The sequence below is a fragment of the Grampus griseus genome (assembly GCF_964374135.1).
Source record: "Grampus griseus genome assembly, chromosome: 13".
In the NCBI taxonomy this organism is placed as follows: Eukaryota; Metazoa; Chordata; class Mammalia; order Artiodactyla; family Delphinidae; genus Grampus; species Grampus griseus.
Window position 1 is genome coordinate 9,851,096 of NC_139007.1, and position 26,504 is coordinate 9,877,599.

Here is a 26,504-nt window from a genome sequence, read left to right on the forward strand (position 1 = left end):
TTCTTCTCTAGGGGCCGGAAAACCAAGATCCTGGGCAGGCCTTTCGGGTCGAGAGTTTGCACTTGCAGCAGGATCTTGGTCAGTTGCTCGAAGTGCACGATTTGGTGCCTGGGTTGTGAGCGCGGCGGGAAAGGGGAGCCGGAGGGGCAGGCCGGGCTGCTCCGGGCGCAGGGGCAAGACTGTACCCCGGCCGCGCGCGCACGCGCGCGGGAGAAGGAGCTCACCCGAGCCGGCGGGTGGAGCGCGCCCCCGCCAAGCACTCACCTAGGATCTTTTCCACATGCTCTACGGGTTTGCAGGTGCTCCCCCTGGAACCAGTAGAGAAGGATGCGCAGGTCGATGAGTGCCCGTCGCGGGAATACAGACAAATCCTCCCCTCTTTCTCCTCCCGGGGCGAGGCCCCCTCAGTGTCCTGGTAGAAGCTGGACGCCACAGCCCGTCGAAGCCCGGGAAGCCCTCGGGCAGCCCCTGGGTTTTTTGGTCCAGGGCTTGAGCCGCGCTGCGGGGTGGCCCAACCCCGAAGCCCAGTATCGGGTCAGACCCAGGCCCAGGCGGCCGGGACTCGCGGAGGGGCACTCCTGCTGCGGGCGGCGCGAGGTACCGAAGGCCTCTCGGAGGGCAGGCAGCGCTCTTCCAGCGCCGGGCGGCTTTCCAGCTACTGGTGTCCTCTCAGCCCACAGGTCAGCGTCTGTGCATGTTATGAACATTTCCGTTAGAAATGGAAGAACCCCAGATGTGGAATCACTAGTTCAACGATCACAAACACATTCTATTCTCTTTAGAGACTGCTTTTTTTCTTTTGCAGCTTTATTTGTATCAAACTACAGAGAATCATAGGGAAGTCAAACATTTACTAAATCCAACTCTCTACCTGGCACCTGCACTATAACAGGTATTTCTCATTTAACCTGCTCCCAACACCTGCCCTTCCCTAGTTTTCTCCCTTCCAGTAAAGGCCACTATCTTTCACCGGGTTGAATCCTCCCTTTCTGTCACATTTCACACCTATAAACAAATCCTGTCAGCTCTGCTTTCAAAATAAACCTCAAATAGGACTGCTTCTCACGACCTCCATTGCTAAGAAACCAGTCTGTGCTATCACCATCCTTTGCCTCTGTAAGAGCTTCCTTGTAGCCTTACAGAAGCTTAAGTTACAACTTTCCCATCAGATCAAAATCTTTTCTCCCTTAGGGACTGCCCTGGTGGTCCAGTGGTTCACACTCTGCCTCCCAATGCAGGGGGCCTGGGTTCGAATCCTGGTCAGGAAACTAGAGCCTGCATGCTGCAACTGAAGATCCCGTGTGCCGCAACTAAGACCCAGCGCAGCCAAATAAATAAATAAATATACATATTAAAAAAAACTTTTCCCCCTTAAAGTATATTCTCCATATAGCAGCCAAAGTCATCCTTTGAAAATACAGTTCATGTCAGTGTCCTTGCCCTTGTGGAACAGAATAGGAAGCACAGAAATACAGAAACATGTATGTGTGTGTATATGGCATATAATGAAACTGTTATTTCAAAAACAGTGCTGGGACATTTTGAAAATAAATGTGGATGCCTATCTGATATACACATAAGGTTTTTTCCAGAAAGAGTGTAAACATTTTGCCTCTTTGGAAAAGCAGTGCAGGAGTCTGTTTCTGTTTTGTAAATACGTTCATTTGTATAATTTTTTAGATTCCACAAATAAGTGACATCACATGATATTTGTCTTTCTCTGTCTGACTTCACTTTGTATGATAATCTCTAGGTCCATCCATGTTGCTACAAATGGCATTATTTCATTCTTTTTTATGGCTGAGTAACATTCCATTGTATATATGTACCACATCTTCTTTATCCATTCCTCTGTCGATGGCCATTTAGGTTGCTTCCATGTCTTGGCTATTGTAAATAGTGCTGCAGTGAACATTGGGGTGCATGTATCTTTTTGAAGTATGGTTTTCTGCAGATATATGCCCAGAGAAAGTATGTATAAGTATGTATATACTTATTTACAAAACAGAAACAGACTCACAGACTTAGAAAAAAGCTTATGGTTACCAAAGGGGAAAGGTGCAGGGGTGGGGGGGAGGGATAAATTAGGAAGTTGGTATTAACATATACACACTGCTATATATAGAATAGATAATCAACAAGGACAGAGAACTCTGTGAAAACCTATATGGGAAAAGAATCTGAAAAAGAATATTTATATATATGTATCTGAATCACTTTGCTGTGCACCTGAAACTAACACAACATTGTACATCAACTTACTCCAATTTAAAATAAATTTTTTTTTAAAAAGCAGTGTTGGAAGAATATATAGATCAATGTTTATATAATTTGAGGGTAAAGAGAAACTTCCAGATCATGGCTCCAAAAGCTGTCACTATAAAAGAACAGTAATAGTTTTTACTAAATTAGAATTAAAACTTCTTTAATTGGGAAAAAAATTCCCCTATGCCCCATCTCTAAAATATGAAGTCAAAAGACAAATTATAAACAGAGAAGTTGGTTGGTTATTGCAAAAGTGTTAGTGTCACAGATGGGGCAGGGATGCATTTTGCTCTATTTTATGAATAATTTAAAATACAAGTACAAGAAGAAGACAAGGATTCATATTACCTGGAATTAGCATGTTAGATGTGTCTTTCTTCATCACCTCTCCACTTAAAACTGCTCTATAATGTCTCTTTTTTTTTTTTTTTTACGTGAACAGCAAAATTGAGCAGCAAGTGCAGAGGCTTCCTATATACTCCTCATTATCCCCTACCATCCACCCCCAACACAGGACCTCCCTCACCATCAATATCCCTCACCATACTGCTGCGTTTGTTATTACGATGAACACACATCTGCACATCATTACCACTCAAAGTCCATAGTTTATCTTAGTGTTCACTATATTGGTGTAAGGGTAATTTTGGCCTCACAGAAAAAGTTAGGAAGTATTCCCCCTTCTTCTATTTTCTGGAAGAGATGTTAGAGCATTGATACAATTTCTTTTTTAAATGTTTGGTAGAATTCATCTTTATATGCCAGAATAAAGTAAAGGAAAGAAATCCTTCAGAAAGTAGAACAATCATTAATCAAAATTAAAAGCTTCTGGGAATTCCCTGGCAGTCCAGTGGTTAGGCCTTGGCGCTTTCACCACTGGGGCCCAGGTTCGATCCCTGGGGAACTAAGATCCTGCAAGCTGCGTGGAACGGCAAAAAAAAAAAAAAAAAAAAAATTAAAAACTTCTGCTTTGTGAAAGACACTGTTAAAAGAATAAAAAGACAAGCCACAGACTTGAAGAAACTATTTGCAAAACACACTTCTAATAAAGGATTTGTATACAAATATACAATGAATGCTTAAAACTGAATAATAAAATAACCAATTAAGAAATAAGCAAAATAGGGACTTCCCTGGTGGCGCAGTGGATAAGACTCCAGGTTCCCAATGAAGGGGGCCCAGGTTCGATCCCTGGTCAGGGAACTAGATCCCACATGCCTGCCACAACTAAGAGTTCACATGCCACAACTAAGGAGCCTGTGTGCCACAACTAAGGAACCTGTGTGCCACAACTAAGGAGCCTGCCTGCCGCAACTAAGGCCTGGTGCAATCAAATAAATAAATAAATATTTAAAAAAATAAGCAAGATAATTGTTATACTAAGATAGGAGAGGAAATAGAATCAATTTGTACAATTAAAACCACAAAAGGTTGAAAAGAGTGAAAGACAAAAGCAGGAGTAAAGAACAGGGGCAACAAATAGAAAACAGTAACAAATACGGAATATATTAACCAACTATTTCCGTAATCACTTTAATGTTAATGGTCAAAGTATACCATTTAAAAGTGAGAGATTGTCAGAGTGGATCAAGAAACAAGACCCAACAATATATTGTCTACAAGAAGCCTATTTTAAATTTAAAGGCATACGTAAGTTGCCAAATCCAAGTTTGTGTGCCCAACGCACAGAAAGGCCAAACAAACCAAGATGTCAGTTTGGAGCAAAGAAAGCTTTATTGCAACGGCCAAGCAAGAAGAATGGGTGGCTTGTGCTCAAAACACCCAAACTCCTCCCATGGTTTTGGGGAAAGGTTTTAAAGGCAAAATTTGGAGTGAGGATTGCAGGGTGTGTGACTTTCTTCTGATTTGTTGGTGGTAAGTTATCAGGGTGGTGCTCCAGGAATCTAGTGCTCATCCTGAAGTTACCATCCTCCACCTGGGTGGGGGCCTTAGTCCCTCCAGAAGAACTCAAAGGTGTATTGTTATGTTCCTTGAGGAGGAACCAGGACCTTGGTTAAGCAAGACCCGAACCGGAAGTTAAGCAAAATAGCCTGAACAATTGTTCAGCCATAAAACAGTCCTATTTCCTCCTCAAGGGATATACATAACAGTCTGAAACGTATCTTTGGGTTGTTATGCAGAAACCAAGACCCCCACCCAGGTGGAGGATGGTGATGATATGCTGAACACATATAGATCCTGGACTGGTTGGAACAAGGTTATGACTAAGATTCCCAAAACACCCTGTTACCTCACCACCAACCAGAAATGTCACAAGTTGCAGCCCTCACCCCAAATATTGCCTTTAAAAACTCTGCCCTGAAAGTCATCAGGGAGTTCAGGTCTTTTGAGCATGAGCTGCCTGTTCTCCTTACTTGGTGCCCCACAAAAAAACACTGTAATTTCCTCCACCATAACCTGGTGTAAACAGATTGGCTTTGCTGTGTGGCAGGAGAGTGGGCCCAAGTTTGGTTTCATAACAATAGTTTGAACTAAATGAAAATGAAAACACAACCTAATATTTGTGGAATACAGTGGAAACTGCTTAGAGGGAAGTATTGATATAGAGCCTTGAATGCATATATTAGAAAAGAAGAAAGACCTAGAATCAGTCATCTAAGTCTCCACCTTAGGAAATTAGAAAAAGAGGAGCAACTTAAATCCACAGTAAGCAAAAGAAAAGAAATAATAAACATTAGAGCAGAAATCAATGAAATTGAAAACAAGAAATCAATAGAGAAAATCAATGAAACCAAAAGCTGGTTCTTTGGGAAAAAAACAATAAAATCAATAAACCTCTAGTCAAGGTAACTAGGAAAAAAAAGAGAGAAGATACAAATTACTAATATCAGAAATGAAAGACGGGACATCACTACAGATCCCATGGATTTTAAAAAGACAATAAAGGAATACTATGAATAAGTCTATGTCCACAAGTTTGAAAATTTAGGTGAAATGGACCAATTCCTTGAAAGACACAATCTGGCAAAACTCACATAAAAATAAATAGACAGAGGGCAGACTGCAGAAGCAAGAAGAACTACAATTCTGCAGCCTGTGGAAGGAAAACCACATTCACAGAAAGATAGACAAAATGAAAAGGTAGAGGAATTTGTACCAGATGAAGGAACAAGATAAAACCCCAGAAAAACAACTAAATAAAGTGGAGCTAGGCAATCTTCCAGAAAAAAAATTCAGAATAATGAGAGTGAAGATGATCCAGGACCTCGGAAAAAGAAAGGAGGCAAAGATCGAGAAGATGCAAGAAATGTTTAACAAAGACCTAGGAGAATTAAAGAACAAACAAACAGAGATGAACAATACAATAACTGAAATGAAAAATACACTAGAAGGAATCAATAGCAGAATAACTGAGGCAGAAAAATGGATAAGTGACCTGGAAGACAGAATGGTGGAATTCACTGCTGCAGAACAGAATAAAGAAAAAAGAATGAAAGGAAACGAAGACAGCCTAAGAGACCTCTGGGAAAACATTAAACGCAACAGCATTCGCATTATAGGGGTCCCAGAAGAAGAAGAGAGAGGGAAATGACCCGAGAAAAATATTTGAAGAGATTATAGTTGAAAACTTCCCTAACAGGGGAAAGGAAATAGCTACCCAAGTCCAGGATGCACAGAGAGTCCCAGGCAGGATAAACCCAAGGAGAAACACGCAGAGACACATAGTAATCAAACTGACAAAAATTAAAGACAAAGAAAAATTATTGAAAGCAACAAGGGAAAAACGACAAATAACTTACAACGGAACTCCCATAAGGTTAACAGCTGATTTCTCAGCAGAAACCCTACAAGCCAGAAGGGAGTGGCACGATATATTTAAAGTGATGAAAGGGAAGTACCTACAACCAAGATTACTCTACCCAGCAAGGATCTCATTCAGATTCGACAGAGAAATCAAAAGCTTTACAGACAAGCAAAAGCTAAGAGAATTCAGCACCACCAAACCAGCTCTACAACAAATGCTAAAGGAACATCTCTAAGTGAGAAACACAAGAGAAGGAAAGGACCTACAAAAACAAACCCAAAACAATTAAGAAAATGGTAACAGGAACATACATCTCGATAATTGCTTTAAACGTGAATGGAGTAGATGCTCCAACCAAAAGACAAAGGCTCGCTGAATGGATTCAAAAACAATACCCATATATATGCTGTCTACAAGAGACCCACTTCAGACCTAGGGACACATACAGACTGAAAGTAAGGGGATGGAAATAGATATTCGATGCAAGTGGAAATCAAAAGAAAGCTGGAGTAGCAATACTCATATCAGATAAAATAGACTTTAAAATAAAGAATGTTCCAAGAGACAAGGAAGGACACTACATAATGATCAAGGGATCAATCCAAGAAGAAGATATAACAATTATAAATATATATGCAGCCAACAGAGGAGCAACTCAATACATAAGGCAACTGCTAACAGCTATAAAAGAGGAAACCGACAGTAACACAATAATAGTGGGGGACTTTAACACCTCACTTACACCAATGGACAGATCATCCAAACAGAAAATTAATGAGGAAACAGAAGCTTTAAATAACACAACAGACCAGATAGATTTAACTGATATTTATAGGACATTCCATCCAAAAACAGCAGATTACAGTTTCTTCTCAAGTGCGCATGGAACATTCTCCAGGATAGATCACATCTTGGGTCACAAATCAAGCCTCAGTAAATTAAAAAAAATTGAAATCATAACAAGCACCTTTTCTGACCACAACACTATGAGATTAGAAATCAATTACAGGGAAAAAATGTAAAAAGACACAAACACATGGAGGCTAAACAATACATTACTAAATAACCAAGAGATCACCAAAGAAATCAAAGAGGAAATCAAAAAATACCTAGAGACAAATTACAACGAAAACACGATGATCCTAAACCTATGGGACACAGCAAAAGCACTTCTAAGAGGGAAGTTTATAGCAATACAAACCTACCTCAAGAAACAAGAAAAATCTCAAATAAACAATCTAACCTTACACCTAAAGGAACTAGAGAATGAAGAACAAACAAAACCCAAAGTTAGTAGAAGGAAAGAAATCATAAAGATCAGAGCAGAAATAAATGAAATAGAAACAAAAAAATAGCTAAGATCAATAAAAGTAAAAGCTGGTTCTTTCAGAAGATAAACAAAATTGTTAAACTTTTAGTCAGACTCATCAAGAAAAAGAGGGAGAGGACTCAAATCAATAAAATTAGAAATGAAAGAGGAGAAATGAGGAGAAGTTACAATGGACACCACAGAAATACAAAGCATCCTAAGAGACTGCTACAAGCAACTCTATGCCAATAAAATGGACAACCTGGAAGAAATGGACAAATTCTTAGAAAGGTATAACCTTCCAAGACTGAGCCAGGAAGAAACAGAAAATATGAACAGACCAATCACAAGTAATGAAATTGAAACTGTGATTAAAAATCTTCCAACAAACTAAAGTCTAGGACCAGATGGCTTCACAGGTGAATTCTATCAAACATTTAGAGAAGAGCTAACACCCATCCTTCTCAAACTCTTCCAAAAAACTGCAGAGGAAGGAACACTCCCAAACTCATGTTATGAGGCCACAATCACCCTGATACTAAAACCAGACAAAGATACTACAAAAAAAGAAAATTACAGACCAATATCACTCATGAATATAGATGCAAAAATCCTCACCAAAATACTAGCAAACAGAATCCAGCAACACATTAAAAGGATCATGCACCATGATCAAGTGGGATTTATCCCAGGGATGCAAGGATTCTTCAATATATGCAAATCAATCAATGTGATACACCATATTAACAAACTGAAGAATAAAAACCATATGATCATCTCAATAGATGCAGAAAAAGCTTTTGACAAAATTCAACACCCATTTATGACAAAACTCTCCAGAAAGTGGGCATAAAGGGAACTTACCTCAACATAATAAAGGCCATATACGACAAACCCACTGCAAACATCATTCTCAATGGTGAAAAACTGTAAGCATTTCCTCTAAGATCAGGAACAAGACAAGGATGTCCACTCTCGCCACTATTATTCAACATAGTTTTGGAAGTCCTAGCCACGGCAATCAGAGAGGAAAAAGAGGTAAAAGGAATACAAATTGGAAAAGAAGAAGTAAAACTGTCACTGTTTGCAGATAACATGATACTATAAATAGAGAATCCCAAAGATGCTACCAGAAAACTACTAGAGCTAAACAATGAATTTGGCAAAGTTGCAGGATGCAAAATTAATGCACAGAAATCTCTTGCATTCCTATACACTAACAACGAAAGACCAGAAAGAGAAATTAAGGAAACAATCCCATTCATGATGGCAACAAAAAGAATAAAATACCTAGGAATAAACCTACCTAGGGAGACAAAAGACCTGTATGCAGAAAACTATAAGACACTGATGAAAGAAATCAAAGATGACACAAACAGATGGAGAGATATACCATGTTCTTGGATTGGAAGAATCAGTATTGTGAAAATGACTCTACTACCCAAAGCAATCTACAGATTCAATGCAATCCCTATCAAATTACCAGTGGCATTTTTTATAGAACTAGAACAAAAAAATCTTAAAATGTTTATGGAGACACAAAAGACCCCAAATAGCCAGAGCAATCTTGAGGGAAAACAATGGAGCTGGAGGAATCAGACTTCCTGAGTTCAGACTATACTACAAAGCTACAGCAATCAAGACAGTATGGTACTGGCACAAAAACAGAAATATAGATCAATGGAACAGGGTAGAACGCCCAGAGATAAACCCACACACCTATGGTCAACTAATCTATGACAAAGGAGGCAAGGATATACAATGGAGAAAAGACAACTTCTTCAATAAGTGCTGCTGGGGAAACTGGACAGCTACATGTAAAAGAATGAAATTAGAACACTCCCTAACACCATACACAAAAATACACTCAAAATGGATTAGAGACCTAAATGCAAGTCTGGACACTATAAAACTCTTAGAGGAAAACATAGGAAGAACACTCTTTGACATAAATCACAGCAAGATCTTATTTGACTCACCTCCTAGAGTAATGGAAATAAAAACAAAAATAAGGGCTTCCCTGGTGGCGCAGTGGTTAAGAATCTGCCTCCCAATGCAGGAGACATGGGTTTGAGCCCTGGTCCGGGAAGATTCCACATGCTGCAGAACAACTAAGCCTGCGCACCACAACTACTGAGCCTGTGTGCCACAACTACTGAAGCCTGCATGCCTAGAGCTAGTGCTCCCAACAAGAGAAGCCACCACAATGAGAAGCCTGCACACCACAACGAAGAGTAGCCCCCGCTCACTGCAACCAGACAAAAGCCCACATGCAGCAACGAAGACCCAACGCAGCCAAAAATAAAATAAAATAACTTTATTAAAAAAAAATAATAAAATAAATAAACAATGGGACGTAATGAAACTTAAAAGCTTTTGCAAAGCAAAGGAAACTCTAAGCAAGATGAAAAGACAACCCTCAGAATGGGAGAAAATACTTGCAAACGAATCAACAGACAAATGATTAATTTCCAAAATATATAAACAGCTCATGCAGCTCAATATTTAAAAAAAAACAACCCAATCAAAAAATGTGCAAAGACCTAAATAGACGTTTCTCCAAAGAAGACATACAGATGGCCAAGAAGCACATGAAAAGCTGCTCAAAATCACTAATTATTAGAGAAATGCAAATCAAAACTACAATGAGGTATCACCTCACACCAGTTAGAATGGGCATCATCAGAAAATCTACAAACAACAAATGTTGGAGAGTGTGTAGAGAAAAGGGAATCCTCTTGCACTGTTGGTGGGAATGTAAATTGATACAGTCACTATGGAGAACAGTATGGAGGTTTCTTAAAAAACTAAAAATAGAACTACCATATGACCCAGCAATCCCACTACTGGGTATATACCCAGATAAAACCATAATTCAAAAAACACATGCACCCTAATGTTCATTGCAGCACTATTTACAGTAGCCAGGTCATGGAAACAACCTAAATGCCCATAGACAGATGAATGGATAAAGAAGTTGTGGTACATATATACAATGGAATATTACTCAGCCATAAAAAGGAATGAAATTGGGTCATCTGTAGAGACGTGGATGGATCTAGAGACTGTCATACAGAGTGAAGTAAGTCAGAAAGAGAAAAACAAATATTGTGTATTAATGTATATATGAGGAACCTAGAAAAATGGTACAGATGAACCGGTTTGCAGGGCAGAAATAGAGACACAGATGTAGAGAACAAACGTATGGACACCAAGAGGGGTAAGTGGCGGGGTGGGGGTGGTGGTGGGATAAACTGGGAGATTGGGATTGACGTGTATACACTAATATGGATAAAATGGATGACTAATGAGAACCTGCTGTATAAAAAATAAATAAAATAAAGTTCAAAAATTCAAAAAAAAAGAAGAAAAAGACAAATTGAATAGGCCTACATTTATTAAATAAATTAAATCAATAATTAATAGCTTGTGAAACAGAAAGCACCAGGTCCAGATGTGTTCACTGATGACTTCTAACACACAGTTAAGAAAGAAATTATACTAACTTTGTACAAAATCTTCCAGAAAATAGAAGAAGAGGGAAAACTTCCTAACTCATTCTGTGAGGCCAGCATGGCCCTAATACCAAAACCAGACAAAGACATTGCCAGAAAGGCACAGAGCTATTTCTCATGAACACAGATGCAAATGCCCTCAACAAAATATTAGCAAGTCTAATCCATCAAAACTTCTTTTTAAAGATCATTAATACAACCCACTTCAGAGTAAGGATTAGAGAAAGGAAACTAAATACATAAAACATTAATCTTTTTATGTGTTTCCTGGGTGCTGCAATAACATTGTAATCCGATTAAGTCCAGGGTTTATTGCATTAAGAGTTATAGTTAATTTCATGTTAACCCATTCAACCCAGGATGGAATGTGAGTAGTACTTTTTTTTTTTTCAATACTGGGCACAGACCACAGTACCCAGCATTATAATAGATGTGTACTATGTTTGATTAACACATGATCAAACAGAGATCTCTTCAGAGAATTTGAAGATCCTAATCAAAGTAGGGGCACTCCCATCTGGATTGCATCCTTGGAATAATATGTCCAGCCACAGAGCCAGCCTGCAAAAATGGGAGTGCTTCGGGCATTTATTCAATTTATTTCATTAGCCCTTGAATTACAGCAAGCATTTGGGTCAAGTGTTGAGTATAGGTCCCTGTGCTATACAGTAGTTTGTTGTTATCTATTTTACAAATGGCAGTGTATATAGTTTAGTCCCAAACTCCTAATTTATTCCTCCCTCTGCTTCCCCTTTCGTAACTATAAGTTTCTTTTCTATGTCTGTGAGCCTATTTTGTTTTGGAAATAAGTTCATTGGTATCTTTTCTTTTTTTTTTAGATTCCACATATAAGCAATATCGTATGATATTTATCTTTGTCTGGCTTACTTCACTTAGTATGATAATCTCTAGGTCAAATCATGTTGCTGCAAATGGCATTATTTCATTCTTTTTTTATGTCTTAGTAGTATTCCATTGTGTATATATATCACATCTTCTTTAACCATTCATCTGTGGATGAACACCTAGGTTGCTTCCATGTCTTGGCTATTACAATAGTGCTGCTATGAATGTTGGGGTACATGTATCTTTTCCAGTTATGACAACCACCATTTTAAAACCTAACATATGCTTAAGTATATCAAAGTGTTGCTCACACAGCAATGGTGAATGCTACTGTCAACCTTTTGTTTCAAATTTTTAACGACTGTATCGGGTCCGGCTGTTAAACGTGACTGCGCTTTCTGCGCCCCTGAGATGCGGGTCCCAGGAGCGGGTGTGTAGCCGGAAAGCACAGAGAGGCCCGGACAGCCCACAGCAGAGAAGGACAAGGCCCGCGCAAGGACTCACTCAAGCGCGCGGGCAGGATGCAGGGAGTGCAGGATGGAGGCAGCCCATTGGACCAGCCCCTCTCACAGCGCCGCGTCCGCCAATGGGCAGCGGCCTGGGCGGGGCGTCGGCGCGCGGGCGCCTTGAGCAGCGGCTGCGTGGCCGCCCTCGTGGACCAGCCTTCGACGGCGTCTCGTGTGTGCAGGGCCTGCCGGAAGACGTCGGAGGTGCCGGATCCTGTTCGTGGAGCCATGTCTCGGCCGGAAGCCGGCGCCAACGCCTCCTCCTGGGTCGTTGCTTCTCGGCGGGGCGCGGCGCTGCTTCGGGCTCCGGAAAGGAGCCCGGAGAAGGAGCCGAGCCAAGGCGGTCGCGGAGGCCAGAAGGCCGGCGGAGGTGGCGGCTGGAGGGGCCACTCCGGCGTCCAGCAGCCCGTGGGCGCTGGTTTCCAGGAACCGCCGCTCTCCTTCAGCCTGAAGAACGACTGGGTGGGCGCGGTGATCGGTGAGAGCGGAGAGCCTGCGCGGGCGGGCCGGGGTGGGCGAGGCGGGGCGGGGCCTGTGGCATCCCCGCCCCGCCCGCCTCGCCTCCAATCAGCGGCCACTGGGGCGGCTCGGGTCCCCACCGGACCTTTCTGATACGCTTTGGTGCTAGAGTGATGGTGTTTAATGCATCTCTGTATAGTTTACAGAGACGATGTTTTGGGAGAGCGAGCTCTTAGACTTAACAAATCTTTGGGATGAAAGGTTAGAGCTTTGGCAGCTTACCCCAAAATGAACAACAAAGGAGTCAGTCCGTTTGAGCACCGGGGAGAGCCATTAACCCAAGATAAGAAGGCGTAGGGTATTAAAGGGCTGCTCGGAACATTAACCATACCTTGCACTTAGTTTCTGTTACTTGAATATGATTAATCTGCCGAAAAAAGTGTTCTTTTTCTTAGTATAGCGTGAGTCTTACAAATTCGTTTTTGAAAATCATTTTGGAAATGATTGGAAGTAAGGTTTGCCCCCCTTTTAAAATTGTGGTAAACAACATACATTTACAGGGTTGTTGACCCTAAGAACAACGTTGTGTGGTAGATCTGCAGAAGGTTTTCATATTGCACGACTGAATCTACCTCTCAACAACTCATTTCCCCATTCCCCCATCCCTGGCAGCCAACAGACACCTCATAGAAGTGGAATCTGCAGTTTTTTGTGATTGGCTTATCTCAGTGTAATGTCCTCAGGGTTTATATGTGTTGTCACAAATGGCAGAATTTCCTTTTAAGGCTGAAAACTTGCACTGTATGCATATGCCATATTTTTTTCATCCAGCCATCTGTTGACAGATATTTAGGTGATTTCCACCTCTTAGCTATTGTGAATAATGATGAATATGGGAATGCAGATATCTTTCTGAGATCCTAGTTTCAATTCTGTGTGTAAGTTCCCAGAAGTGGGATTGCTGGATCACATGGTAGTTCTATTTTTAGTTTTTAAAGGACGCTGCATACTGTTTCCATAGTGACTGCACCAATTTACATTCCCGCTCACAGTGCATAAGGGTTCCCTTTCTCCACATCCTCGCCAACTTGTTATCCCTTGTCTTTTTTTTTAAATAAATTTATTTATTTATTTGTTTTTATTTTTGGCTGTATTGGGTCTTCGTTGCTGTGCCCGGGCTTTCTCTAATTGTGGTGAGTGGGTACTACTCTTTGTTGCAGTGCGTGGGCTTCTCATTGTCGTGTGCGGGCTCTAGAGCACAGGCTCAGTAGTTGTGGTGCACGGGCTTAGTTGCCCTGCGGCATGTGGGATCTTCCCGGACCAGGGCTCGAACCCGTGTTCTCTGCATTGGCAGGCGGATTCTTAACCACTGCACCACTAGGGAAGCCCCATATCCCTTGTCTTTTTGATGAGAGCCATTCTAACAGGTGATATCTCATTGTGGTTTTGATTTGCATATCTCTGATGATTTCATCATCTTTTCATATACACCTGTTGGTCATAAACATGTCTTCGAAGAAAGGTCTATTCAAGACCTTTGGCCATTTTTTAATTGGACTTTTTTGGTTGAGTTGTGTGTAAGGGTTCCAGTTTCTTCACATCCTTGCCAACACTTTGGATCCAATTAGTCTCTCCTTGGTCTGGTGGTGAATCCTTAGTATCTACCTCTGGGAAAGGAACCTCCTACCACCCACCACAATTTGGAATAGAAAGCGCCTGCTTCCCTTTTTCCAAACTGAAAGTGATTACTGAACCCTAGGAGCCTTTGTTTAGATGATTTGGGAAGAACTAGAGAAGGCTTTGAGCAAAGTCGGTAGTAGGTTCCCCATAATTGATTTCAATTTTTTTTTAATTCCTTTATTTTTAAAAACAGGGCGTGGTGGGTCAAAAATAAAAGAGATCCAGAGCTCAACATACACCAAAATACAGGTAAATTATTCGGGTTCTTAAATCCTTAAAGAGGATGAACTGTGGTTCATTCCTAACTCTAATTTCTCTTCAATTATTAACATACTGTTGTAACTTAGGTAAGTTGCCAAAGCGCTTCATACTTCTTTTTAAGAACTCACCTAAGCTGTAGTCCATTCATTATATCTTAGATGCTGATTGATAGCAGTCCTGTATTTCCTTTACACTTGTATTCTATTTGAGGTTGAGGGCGGGGGGGGGGGGGGGGGGGGGGGGAGGGGGCGGGGGGGAGGGGGGACGGTGAAGGGACTTATCTCACCTATTTCCCCCCTTGTATCTAGATAATAAAAGGGTACCCTGAAGCGGAAGTAAGAATTTTTGGCACCAAGGCAATGCAGAGCAAAGCGAAAACAGTGATAGATAATCTTGTTCAAGAACAAGAAGACTACAAAACGGAACCCAAAGTTGGTAAGTAATTTTTGCCCACTAAAGCCCTGTAAAATTTTAAATGTTTTATTCAGTGTGATAAGCCATATTATAACTGCTTTTCCTGATAACAAAGCTTTGGCTTGCCATCATTAAATCTAGTCTGTTACAGAATTTTCTTCTATGAAATCCAGGATACTTTTCCTCAAACTAAGACACTTAATATCTGCTGTTAAGCCTAGCAGTTTTACTTTTGAGTAAAAACAAAATAACCTTTTAATACACTTCACTATTGATGGTACAGCAAGGTTAGTCCTGGCCTCCTGTCTATGGTCCCTTCCCTGGAATGTGACTGATTTTGAAAACTGCCTAATTATTTGGATATTTTAAAAAATCTCAGATCTACTTGGACTAGAGAAAAAGCCATTATTGAGCTATTTCCAGAAGCAACAAGGAGAAGAGTCTTGGGTTCAGATGGCAGCATTTCCTCTTAGTGTTTCTTGGGAAAGAACCTCTAAAAAGCCTCTAAGACACTTTCTTCTGTTTACCTGGGGTAACATCTGCCACACAGAATTATTGTAATGATAAGTGATGTGTTATTTATTATCAGACACTAGTCTCTCATGCTTTTTAGCTGCTCCAGTAATTTTTTTTTTGCATTTCCGAAATCTGAAGTAAATAACTGGCAAACCGTGACCAGAACTGTCATGGCACTGTTGTACTAAATTCCTAAATTTAATGTTTCAAGCATTATTATTGTTGGATTATTAAAACAGAAAATAATAAAATTGTTTTGGATTTTATACTGGTAGGATTTGTTTGGAAACTAATTTGGAATATTTTTAACAGATGTTGCTGTTGTCCAACCTTCGGATGGAAAAGATGCAAGGAAAGATGTTTCAGGAAATCAGAAATTGGTTGATTGGGATAAGTGCCGAGAAAATATTTTGAAATGGAGCAAAAAAAAGTGGGCAGGTTAGTGCTGGATCCCAACACTTATATGTGGTATTGTTGTTCCTAGTAACTGAGGTTTTAGCCTCTATAAAAAATGTGTTGCTCTTAGTAACGAAATCTATATGCAAAATGACAGTAGAATTTGAAATGCTGCAATTAGTCTCTAGGACATGATATTTCTATGTCTGTGTTGCAGTTTACGTTACAAATGGAAAGTTAAAACTTATTTATACCTTGTCTTATTTGAGGTAACTCGCTGCACAAATTTACTAAAAATAGAAAATTGGGCCAAAAGGGAAATTGATGGTACAGCAAAGGGAAATTGATGGTACAGTGAGTAAACATGCCAACCAGGAGTTAACATTTTGCTATGACTGAGCAAAAATTGATCTTGGAGTGTCCTGGCCAAGAAGGGCAAAATAAAAAGGGAAAAACATTTAATAAGACCATACAGTTCTTGAAGAAATGGGTTTTTTAAATTTTCACTTGGAATTATATATGGAGTATAATGTTCCACATTATTCACTGAATTTCAGAGTAAATTCAGGCATTAATTTGATCAGAATGAGGCAGTGAGACAACATCATTTATTTAAAGTTAAACAGTGAACACTACCATGTGACAAATATTAACAAGGGTTCATTCCACTCTGGTGGTCAGCCTATCCCATGCCATCTCAACAACATGTGTTGGGAGATTTGGGTGGAGGTGGGGAACAGAAAAAGGATTTAAGTTTGGTGGAAGTATGATAAGTGTTTAAAAAAGAAAACAGGGCTTCCCTGGTGCCACAGTGGTTGAGAGTCACCTGCCAATGCAGGGGACACGGGTTCGTGCCCCGGTCCAGGAGGATCCCACATGCCGCGGAGCGGCTGGGTCCGTGAGCCATGGCTACTGAGCCTGCGCATCCGGAGCCTGTGCTCCGCAACGGGAGAGGCCACAGCAGTGAGAGGCCCGCGTACCACAAAAAAAAAAAAAAGAAAAGAAAAGAAAAGAAAACAAAGTAGCTTCAAAGTAGAGGATAGAATAAGGATAAATATTTTATTCCTAAACAGTAATGCGATGGACCCTCAAAGAAAAGAAAGTTAGCTTACTATGAGAGAAGATTCGTCACTTGTGATGGCTGTGTGTCTTGTGAAGCATGGTTTCTTTTATTTCATATTTAATTATTAAAGATCTCTTTCTTGGGTGAAAAATGTAATTGAAAGACAAGGCAAAAATGGAGATCTCTTAGAGGCTGGCAGAAGCTTGGCTGGCAAAGTGTGGGACAGCTGTCTAGAACTATTATCTGTGCAAGGTGAACCTGATACATATTTTAGTTTGATTTCTGTTGCTTTGAATAAATGTCAGTGAAATGTAAGTGCTCATTAATCACCCAAGTTAAAATTTTGGTTTTTGTCCCAGGTTTACCTCCAATTAAGAAAAACTTTTACGTGGAGTCAGAAACAACAAGTTCAATGTCACAAGACCAAGCAGACAATTGGAGGTGAATAGTTTTACTACTTTTTATTGAGTATTTGTAGAGTTTTGCTGGTAAATTAACCCATTAGGAAAAGATCTGAAATGATTGCATTTGAAACTGTAGCTTCCTATTCAAAAGAAAACTTGGTTGCCCTCTACATCACATACATGAGAGCATTGCTGTCCAATAAAACTTTTGGCGAAGAGGGAAATGGGCTATATTTGTGTCTAGAGTAGTTACTATACATATGTGGCTATTAAACACTTAAAATGTAGCTAATATAATTGAGGAACTGAATTTGAAATTTTAAATTTAAAGAGACACATGGTTGGTGCCTGCTGTATTAGCAGTTTTTGAGAATTATTTCTACAAGTGTTGAAAATCATGAGAAATTGATCTGATATCTGAATATTAGAAAAATTTCTTACTCTTTGGTCCTTATTATCTGGAATTACAGGTCATAATGGCAACATTTTTTCTATTAACATCTGTTATAAAACTAAGGTAGTATGGTATAACAGACAGAGCAGTTATTCTAGGATTGGGGTAGGGCCCTGAGCATGGACAAGTGACTAAAGATCACCTGTCGAATGAGAATAATTCCCACTTCAAAGTATTGTTGAGGATTAATTAAGGAAATGTGTGTGAAACATTATAGGCCCTCAGGCATTTGCCAAATCTGACTTTGATTCATGAAGCGTATAATTTTCAGGCTCTATTCTTAACCTTTCCATGAAGTTTTCATTGGCCTATTCATGCATACAGTGTAATTTTTTTCCTTCTCTGGAACTATTCTGGTAAAAAAAGATGGGCTTGCTTCTGTTTCTTATTACGTTTTACTGTAACTTAACCAGCAGTCTAATTTTAATCAGTTGCAGTTGAATTTCTAGATATGACCTGAACTAATGTTGGAAAAAATTTCTTGCTTGGGGAGTAAAGTGACCAAATCCACTAATCCTTGTTCTGTTTTTCCTTAAAGGAGGGAAAATTATAATATAATGTGTGATGACTTGAAAGGTGGTGAGAAACGTCCTCTTCCCAACCCTATTGGTAATTTTGAGGATGCATTTCACTGTTATCCTGAAGTTATGAGAAACCTTCGAAAGGCAGGTTTTCAAAGGCCCACACCAATTCAGGTATGCTTTCTTTAATTCTAACATTTCATCGACTTTCTCCCCTCAATTTCTGGTCGTTAGAAGTTATAACACCAGGGAGCATCTGTCTCTTATAAGTGTCCCCCCACCCCAGCACCTCCACCACTGCCTAGCACTCAAAATGCTGAGAAGTTTGGGGCTGGGAGAGGAGGAAGGAATACTTGACAGAGAGAAATGCACTTTTTATTTTGATATTTCTCGTTCTGTTTCAGTCACAGGCATGGCCAATCATTCTACAAGGAGTAGATCTTATAGGAGTAGCTCAGACTGGAACGGGGAAGACATTGACGTACTTAGTGCCTGGATTTATTCATATTGACTCACAACCTCTGTAAGAATGATTACATCTGGGTTCCCTTTAGGGGTCTAACAGATATGGATTCCAAAAATGCAATGAAAGTTTCTTCGATTGCCTTGGTCGAAAGGTAACGCCTAGTCTCGGGCGAATGCACTTGTGTTGTCCTGGTAAGCTATAAATGGACAGAACATTTTTAGGAAGCAATAGGTAGTATCCACCAAAAGTCTTAACAGTGAAACACTGGAAACAAATTGTTTAAATTACCGTGTCCAGTACAATTCTGTGAGAATATCTAACACAGGAAAGCTCTGGCCCTGTTTAATGAAAAGGCTGGTGTCTGGACCCTAGGATTTTTTGGTTAGGTTGTTTTTCTTTATTTCTCCACTTTTTATGTGTGGTGCTTGTTTGTGGCTTTGACACTCATTGCTGCCTCTTTTTTTTTTTTTTTTTTGGCCGTACCTCGAGGCTTATGGGATCTTAGTTCCCTGACCAGGGATTGAACCCAGGCCCTCAGCAGATGAAAGCTCGGAGTCCTAATCAGTGGACCGCCAGGCAATTCCCTCATTGCAGGCACTGAATAAAGGTCCTATGTATCTGAGATGGGTACTTTACTAACGCGTTTTCTCTCCAAAGAGCCAGGAATGGGCCGGGCATGTTAATCCTCACCCCGACTCGAGAACTAGCTCTGCAAGTGGAAGCCGAGTGCCGTAAATATTCATATAAAGGTCTTAAAAGGTGAGTCTTTTCTTTGACCATTCCTGCATCAGCCTTCTAACCATTTGTAGCTGTCGACATCCTCCCCATTATTTTCACACATCCTGAGAAGCTGATTGGCTCAGCGTGGGTCAGGCTTACTTACCCCTGATCCACATCGACTGTAACCTGGGTGGTGGGGTCAGATAACAAGGATGCGAATGTGGCTCTCACAGGACACGTCCCTGTGGATTGGTGGGTGTGGATGGTTCTCAGAAAGGGGCCAATACTGTACTACCCGAGACTTCTGATTGATGTGCTTTTTATTTTATACCCCAAATGCTTAGGTTGGTTGGGATTTTGAATTGTGATGGGATATTCCCCACGTGAACATGAACCTCCGTATTTTTTTTTTAAGTGTTTGTATATATGGTGGTGGCGATAGAGATGGACAAATAAAAGACTTAGCGAAAGGTGTCGATATCATTATTGCCACTCCCGGAAGACTCCACGATCTACAAATGAATAACTTTGTGCACCTGAAGAGCGTAACCTACCTGGTAATCGTGGAGCAGGGGTTCAGGGTCCTGGGAGGAAGAAGTGAACTCTTTATCAAACCCTTTAGAATGGCTCTCCATTTCATAATGGTTTTAAATCCTAGGAATGTTTCTCATTCTCTCTAGTTTGTTAAAATACAGATTTTAAGATCATTCCATGTTAGTATTATATAAATATTAGAAAATGTAGGTAAGTACAAAAGAATTCCACATGAATATTTTAGACACTTAAATTGGTTTTTTTCATTAAATAGATTTAGAAACTGTTAGTTGGCAAACTTAACTCAGTCTGTGTTGCAACTACAGATAGCTTAGGTAATGGAGGAAGTGAAAAAATTACCTTAGTATTCATAAAGGCAGAGCATACATATTAGCTACCTTCCATACCTAATCTAGCCATCTTTTTTTTTTTTTTTTGGCCGTACTGCACGGCTCGCGGGATCTTAGTTCCCTGACCAGGGATGGAACCCGGGCCCTCAGCAGTGAAAGCGCGGAGTCCTAACCACTGGACCACCAGGGAATTCTCCTAATCTAATCATTTTTAATGCAGGTATTAGATGAAGCTGACAAGATGCTGGATATGGGATTTGAACCCCAGATCATGAAGATTTTATTAGATGTACGCCCAGACAGGCAGACAGTTATGACAAGGTAGGTATATGTTTAATTTGCTAGTCTGCAAAGTAGAAATCAGTGGAACCAAATCCATTTGATTTTAGAGCCTTTCTTAAAAGTATTTTGAGATCCTTTGGTGAAAGATATGTCATCACTTAGTATAGCAACTCAGTGTAACAGTTTAGCAATGACTATTGGGTTTCCTGAATTAAAAATAAGATTTCTAGGGACTTCCCTGGTGGTACAGCAGTTAAGACTCCGCATTCCCAATACAGGGGGCCCGGGTTCGATCCTTAGTCAGAGAACTAGATCCCACATGCCGCAAAGAAGATCCCACGTGCTGCAACTAAGACCTGACACAGCCTAAGTAAATAAATAAATGTTTGAAAAAGAATAAGATTTCTATAAAAAAAATGCAGGGGAGACTGTTTCACGGGAGGGGTCTCAGATTGGAAAAAGTAATCACCTGTCCAGAATACTTTCTGGCAAAGATACAGCTGAGGCAGCGGAAGAGTATGTGATTGGGGAAGTAGACTAGATTTATTCATTTTGTTTTCTTACTAAACTTCCCATCTTTGTAATTAGTGTGAAAGTACAGAAGGTGGCTACTTTCATAATATATGGTTGAAGAAACAACTGAATTTACATATCCAATCATCGGTACAGTTAAAATGTTTTTATTTGGCATGAGCATTTGGTTTTGCCTGCTAACAATGCATGAAAAATACTGGGGTTTTTTGCCTTATTTATAAAGGCCGAGAGAAAACTAACACCTGAATTCATTGAGAGAAATGAATTGAGAGAAACTAAATTGAGAGAAAATGAAATTGAGAGAAACTCATTGAGAGAAAACTAACACCTTTTCATAGATTCGAAAGGTATAGCTCTTCTTCACCTTTTGCTTACAAACCTATTAAACTTATTTAAAGGTTTAATCTAGTAGCTTCGTTGAGCAATTCATTGTGAAGCAAATGTTTTCTGTGAAATTGGCCTCATTAAAAAGTACTAAGTTTGTTTTTCATGAGTAATTTTGTTCATAGCATTCTTAGGGAAATTTAGTAATGTTTGCTTTATAATAAATGTTTAATGTTTGTGTATTACGTTTTATCTCCAGTGCAACGTGGCCATGTGCTGTCCGTAGACTCGCACAATCTTATTTGAAAGAGCCCATGATTGTGTATGTTGGTACTTTGGATCTAGTTGTAAGCTTGTTTTTAATTACTATTTATATCTTATTAATTATGGAAATGTTTTGCCATTGAAAGCTCTCTGGCCTTTCACTTCATAATTGAGTTTGGCCTTTCAACTAATCATTAATGAAAATTGACGTTTTACTTAAATCACTGGTAATTAATAATGGGTCATTGCCCTAGGCTCATTTCATGAGATTTCACGAAAGACAGGATAAATGCTTCAGAATCTATTTCATCTCTGGGTCAATAAAATGGTACCAGCGATACTTTGAAGTTTTGTGTTGTCAAAATACTTATTGAACGGAAACTCTTTGTGTCATCAGCTGAACATCTTTATTGCAAAGGCTATATCCAAATTCATGGCGATAGTTTTGTAAGCTTGGCCTCAAACTGTGGTTATTCCTTTTTCAACAATAGTAACCAGCTGCTTTCAACACACTACCACGTATTCAAGAGTTCCCAGCTTAGCATAGGTGACTCACTGGTAAAAAGTGAAAGACTGAGCCATAAATCCTTGGGTAGGAACCGGTGATTTTGCAAGGACCTGCCATTTTTCCTGCTAGCAGTTTATTAGAACATTTAACCAATGATAGAAATAAGATGGATTTCGAGCCAATATATGGGGTTTGCCCGTTAATATTGATGAACTATGATCTCTGAGTCCTTTAGGCTGTAAGTACCGTGAAACAAAATATAATTGTCACCACAGAAGACGAGAAACAATCGCATATCCAAACTTTCATCGAGAGCCTGTCTCCCAAAGACAAAGTCATAATATTTGTTAGCCGGAAAGCCGTGTGAGTATGTTTTTTTACATTCAAATCATCAGTCATGGTTTGTTGTGGCCTTGTTTCTATGTGTATACGCATTTCATATGGGGGTGTGTGTCTTACAATATGCACATTACTTCAGACTCTTGCCAGTGGAAGTAACAGTAATGAATTGATGGTGGTATGAGAATAAGCACTTAGACCCCTGACTTTATCTTTTGCTTCAGGGCTGATCATTTAGCAAGTGACCTGAGTATCCGGCATATATCAGTAGAGTCTCTGCATGGCAACAGAGAACAGAGTGATCGAGAGAGAGCATTAAAAAACTTTAGAACAGGTACATTTATACAATTAGTATTGCAGTTTAAAAGCGTCTAGTGCCTGGGGCTTCCCTGGTGGCACAGTGGTTGAGAGCCCGCCTGCCGATGCAGGGGACACGGGTTCGTGCCCCGGTCCGGGAAGATCCCACATGCCGCGGAGCGGCTGGGCCCATGAGCCATGGCCGCTGAGCCTGTGCGTCTGGAGCCTGTGCTCCGCAACGGGAGAGGCCACAGCAGTGAGAGGCCCGCGTACCACAAAACAAAACAAAAAAGTGTCCAGTGCCTGGACTTACTTGAGTGTTGGCACCTTTTCATGGAACCCATGTCTAAGATCTGCCCTCAGCTTGCAGATCCCAGAACTATACTTGTTCTAAATATTCATCAGATTCTCAGAACTATCTCAAGCTAATGTTTAAAACCTGGATATCAAGGCAGTAATTTGCAGTGAGGGTGTTATCTTAATTTACTTGCGAGGCATATATCTCTGCCATGGTTCATGGACCCTTTGAATTTTGGAATCTATTGTGTTGTAACTTGCCAGCAGTTAAAAAAGGCTAAGTAACCCTTTCCCGTCTTCACTGTCCTTAAAAGAGTTTTAATATTAAAAGCAAGGATAGTTCACCTGATCAGATATTAGGGGACAGATATGTCTTGGGTTGATTTGTACCAGCATGTGTCTGTATTCTTTTGGCTTTACTCTTTAGGGGAAGTGCGAATACTGATTGCTACCGATTTAGCATCTCGTGGTCTCGATGTCCATGATGTCACACACGTCTATAATTACGATTTTCCCCGGAACATCGAAGAATATGTGCACAGAGTAGGGCGCACCGGGAGAGCAGGGTAAGTGGGTCCATCCAGCCTGGCTCCCCATTCTCACAAAAAGGACCTTTTTCCCCTCTGAGAGCACTATCATAAAATCCCCATAACATGCTGTTTAAACAACTGCAGATTAGGTTCCAAATTGCTGTTTGAATGGCTAAATCTCTTTTTTTAATCGAAGTATAGTTGATTTACAGTGTTGTGTTAATTACTGCTGTACAGCAAAGTGATTCAGTTATATATATATATATATATATATATATATATACACACACACACATATGTATACATTCTATTTTTTTAATATTCTTTCCCATTATGGTTTTTCAAAGGGTATTGAATATAGTTCCTTGTGCTATACAGGAGGACCTTGTTGTCTTTCCATTCTATATATAAAAGTTTACATCTGCTCACCCCAACTTCCTACTCCATCCCTTCCCCAACCCCTTCCCTGTTGGCAACCACAGGCCTGTTCTCTATGTCCGTGATTCTGTTTCTGTTCCATAGATAGGTTCATTTGTGTCATATTTTATTTACTTTTTATTTTTTAGATTTTTTTTTTTGATGTGGACCATTTTTAAAGTCTTTATTGAATTTGTTACAGTATTGCTTCTGTTTTGGTTTTTTGGCCATGAGGCATGTGGGATCTTAGCTCCCCAACCAGGGATGGAACCCTCACCCCCTGTATTGGAAGGCAAAGTCTTAACCACTGGACCGCCAGGGAAGTCCCTTGTGTCATATTTTAGATTCCACATATAAATGGTATCATATGATATTTGTCTTTCTCTGTCTGGCTTACTTCACTTAGTATGATAATCTCTGGTGGCATCCATGTTGCTACAAACAGCATTATTTTGTTCTTTTTTATGGCTGAGTAGTATTCCATTGTGTATATGTACCACATCTTCCTTATATGAATGGCTAAATCTTTTAATTAATTAATTTTTTGGCTGCGTTGGGTCTTCGTTGCTGCGTGCAGGCTTTCTCTAGTTGTGGCGAGCAGGGGCTACTCTTCGTTGTGGTGCGCGGGCTTCTCATTGCGGTGGCTTCTCTTGTTGCGGAGCACAGGCTCTAGGCGCGCAGGCTCAGTAGCTGTGGCATGCGGTCTCAGTAGCTGTGGCTCGCAGGCTCCAGAGCACAGGCTTAGTAGTTGTGGCGCATGGGCTTCGTTGCTCCGCGGCATGTGGGATCTTCCCGGACCAGGGCTCGAACCTGTGTCCCCTGCATTGGCAGGTGGATTCTTAACCACTGCGCCACCAGAGAAGTCCCTGAATGGCTAAATCGTAACGTATCATACGTAGTTGGGCTTGTGAAAGAGTTGAGGTTTTGCTGCTGCTGTTTTTGTTCTATTTTGCTAGCTGAATCATGAATATAAATTACAAATCAAATTAAACTGACTTTTTTCCCCCTTGAAGGAGGACTGGGGTATGTGTTACCCTCATCACTAGAAATGATTGGAAGATTGCTGGTGAATTAATTAATATTCTGGAAAGAGCAAATCAGGTGAGAATATGCAGCTCTGTTTTCTAAGGTTCAAATTTCATTTATTCCAAGTACTGGGGCTTTACTGCCTGTCAGGAAATACAGATATTAAACAAGCAATTAAGCGTGTTATGAGGGCTGTAGCATGGCAAAGATGAGCACTATAATATATAAGTGGGGAACCTGATCTAATGGTGAGCGTCACTGAACCCTGCTGAGGAAGAGCCCAGTGGGGTGGAGGTTGCAGAGAACAGAGGAAGCAGAGGACACACTCAGGCCTCGAGGTGAGAAAGTGACACCAGGCAAAGGCACCAGGAAGCAACTGAAAGGCCACGCTAGCAGGAGGGCCACGTATTTACTGACGGGGTTTTTTAAGACTAGGCTGGTTTTTATACCTTGAAGATTCGGTGTTGCATATGCAGAGGGACACATTCCATTCTGTTTGGATGATGTCACGTAATCAGTTGTGGAGATTCTCTGAAGATTGTAGAAAAGCTGTTATATAATGAGAATCACCTCAATCCTAATAACACGTTTAATGGCTTCAGAGTGTCCCAGAGGATCTTGTGGTGATGGCTGAGAGATATAAAGCAAATAAACTGAAAAAAGAAATGGAAAATAAATGGGAAAGACCCCAAGGAAAACCCAAGATGTTTTATTATTAACGTCTATATTGAAAAGTGGTACCAGCCTACTTAAAAGAGGTAAAATTTGAATAACACATGAACTTTCAAACACCTGGTTTCCTTAACTAGGCTTTGTTAGTGTGTTTATTACAATCAGCATTATCTCTAAGAGTCACTAACACAATAAATGAGATCTTATTCTTTATCTGTTACCTAAATTCTAGTTAATATATCTTAGAACTGATTCACTTTGTTATAAAGCAGAAACGAACACACCATTGTAAAGCAATTATACTCCAATAAAGATGTTTAAAATATATATATATATATCTTAGAAGTATTAATTCAGAGATGAGAAAAAAACTTTAAGTTGTACAGTCGTAAGAGTATAATGGAATACAATAGAATTGGTGTAGGTGTAAATTGGTATAACCTCTTCTGAGCAATCAGGTGGTAATGTATCAATTGTAAATACATATACCTTTTTTTTTTTTTTTTTTTCGGTACACGGGCCTCTCACTGTTGTGGCCTCTCTCGTTGCGGAGCACAGGCTCCAGACGC

The 26,504-nt window shown here is 40.2% G+C and overlaps 1 protein-coding gene across 1 annotated transcript; it reads left to right on the forward strand.

The window, feature by feature from the left end:
* Positions 1-12,435: 12,435 nt before the first annotated feature.
* DDX43 (DEAD-box helicase 43) lies at positions 12,436-25,982 on the forward strand (the record flags this gene model as incomplete). The annotated part of the gene is made up of 16 exons (XM_082669241.1): positions 12,436-12,685; positions 14,540-14,595; positions 14,916-15,042; positions 15,850-15,975; positions 17,356-17,437; positions 18,393-18,549; positions 18,780-18,898; positions 19,499-19,600; positions 19,977-20,118; positions 20,666-20,766; positions 21,845-21,932; positions 22,593-22,720; positions 22,921-23,030; positions 23,718-23,856; positions 25,251-25,338; positions 25,866-25,982. 16 exons carry the CDS (start codon positions 12,436-12,438, stop codon positions 25,980-25,982), a joined length of 1,932 nt encoding a protein of 643 aa, XP_082525367.1.
* Between the last annotated feature and the right edge of the window lie 522 nt (positions 25,983-26,504).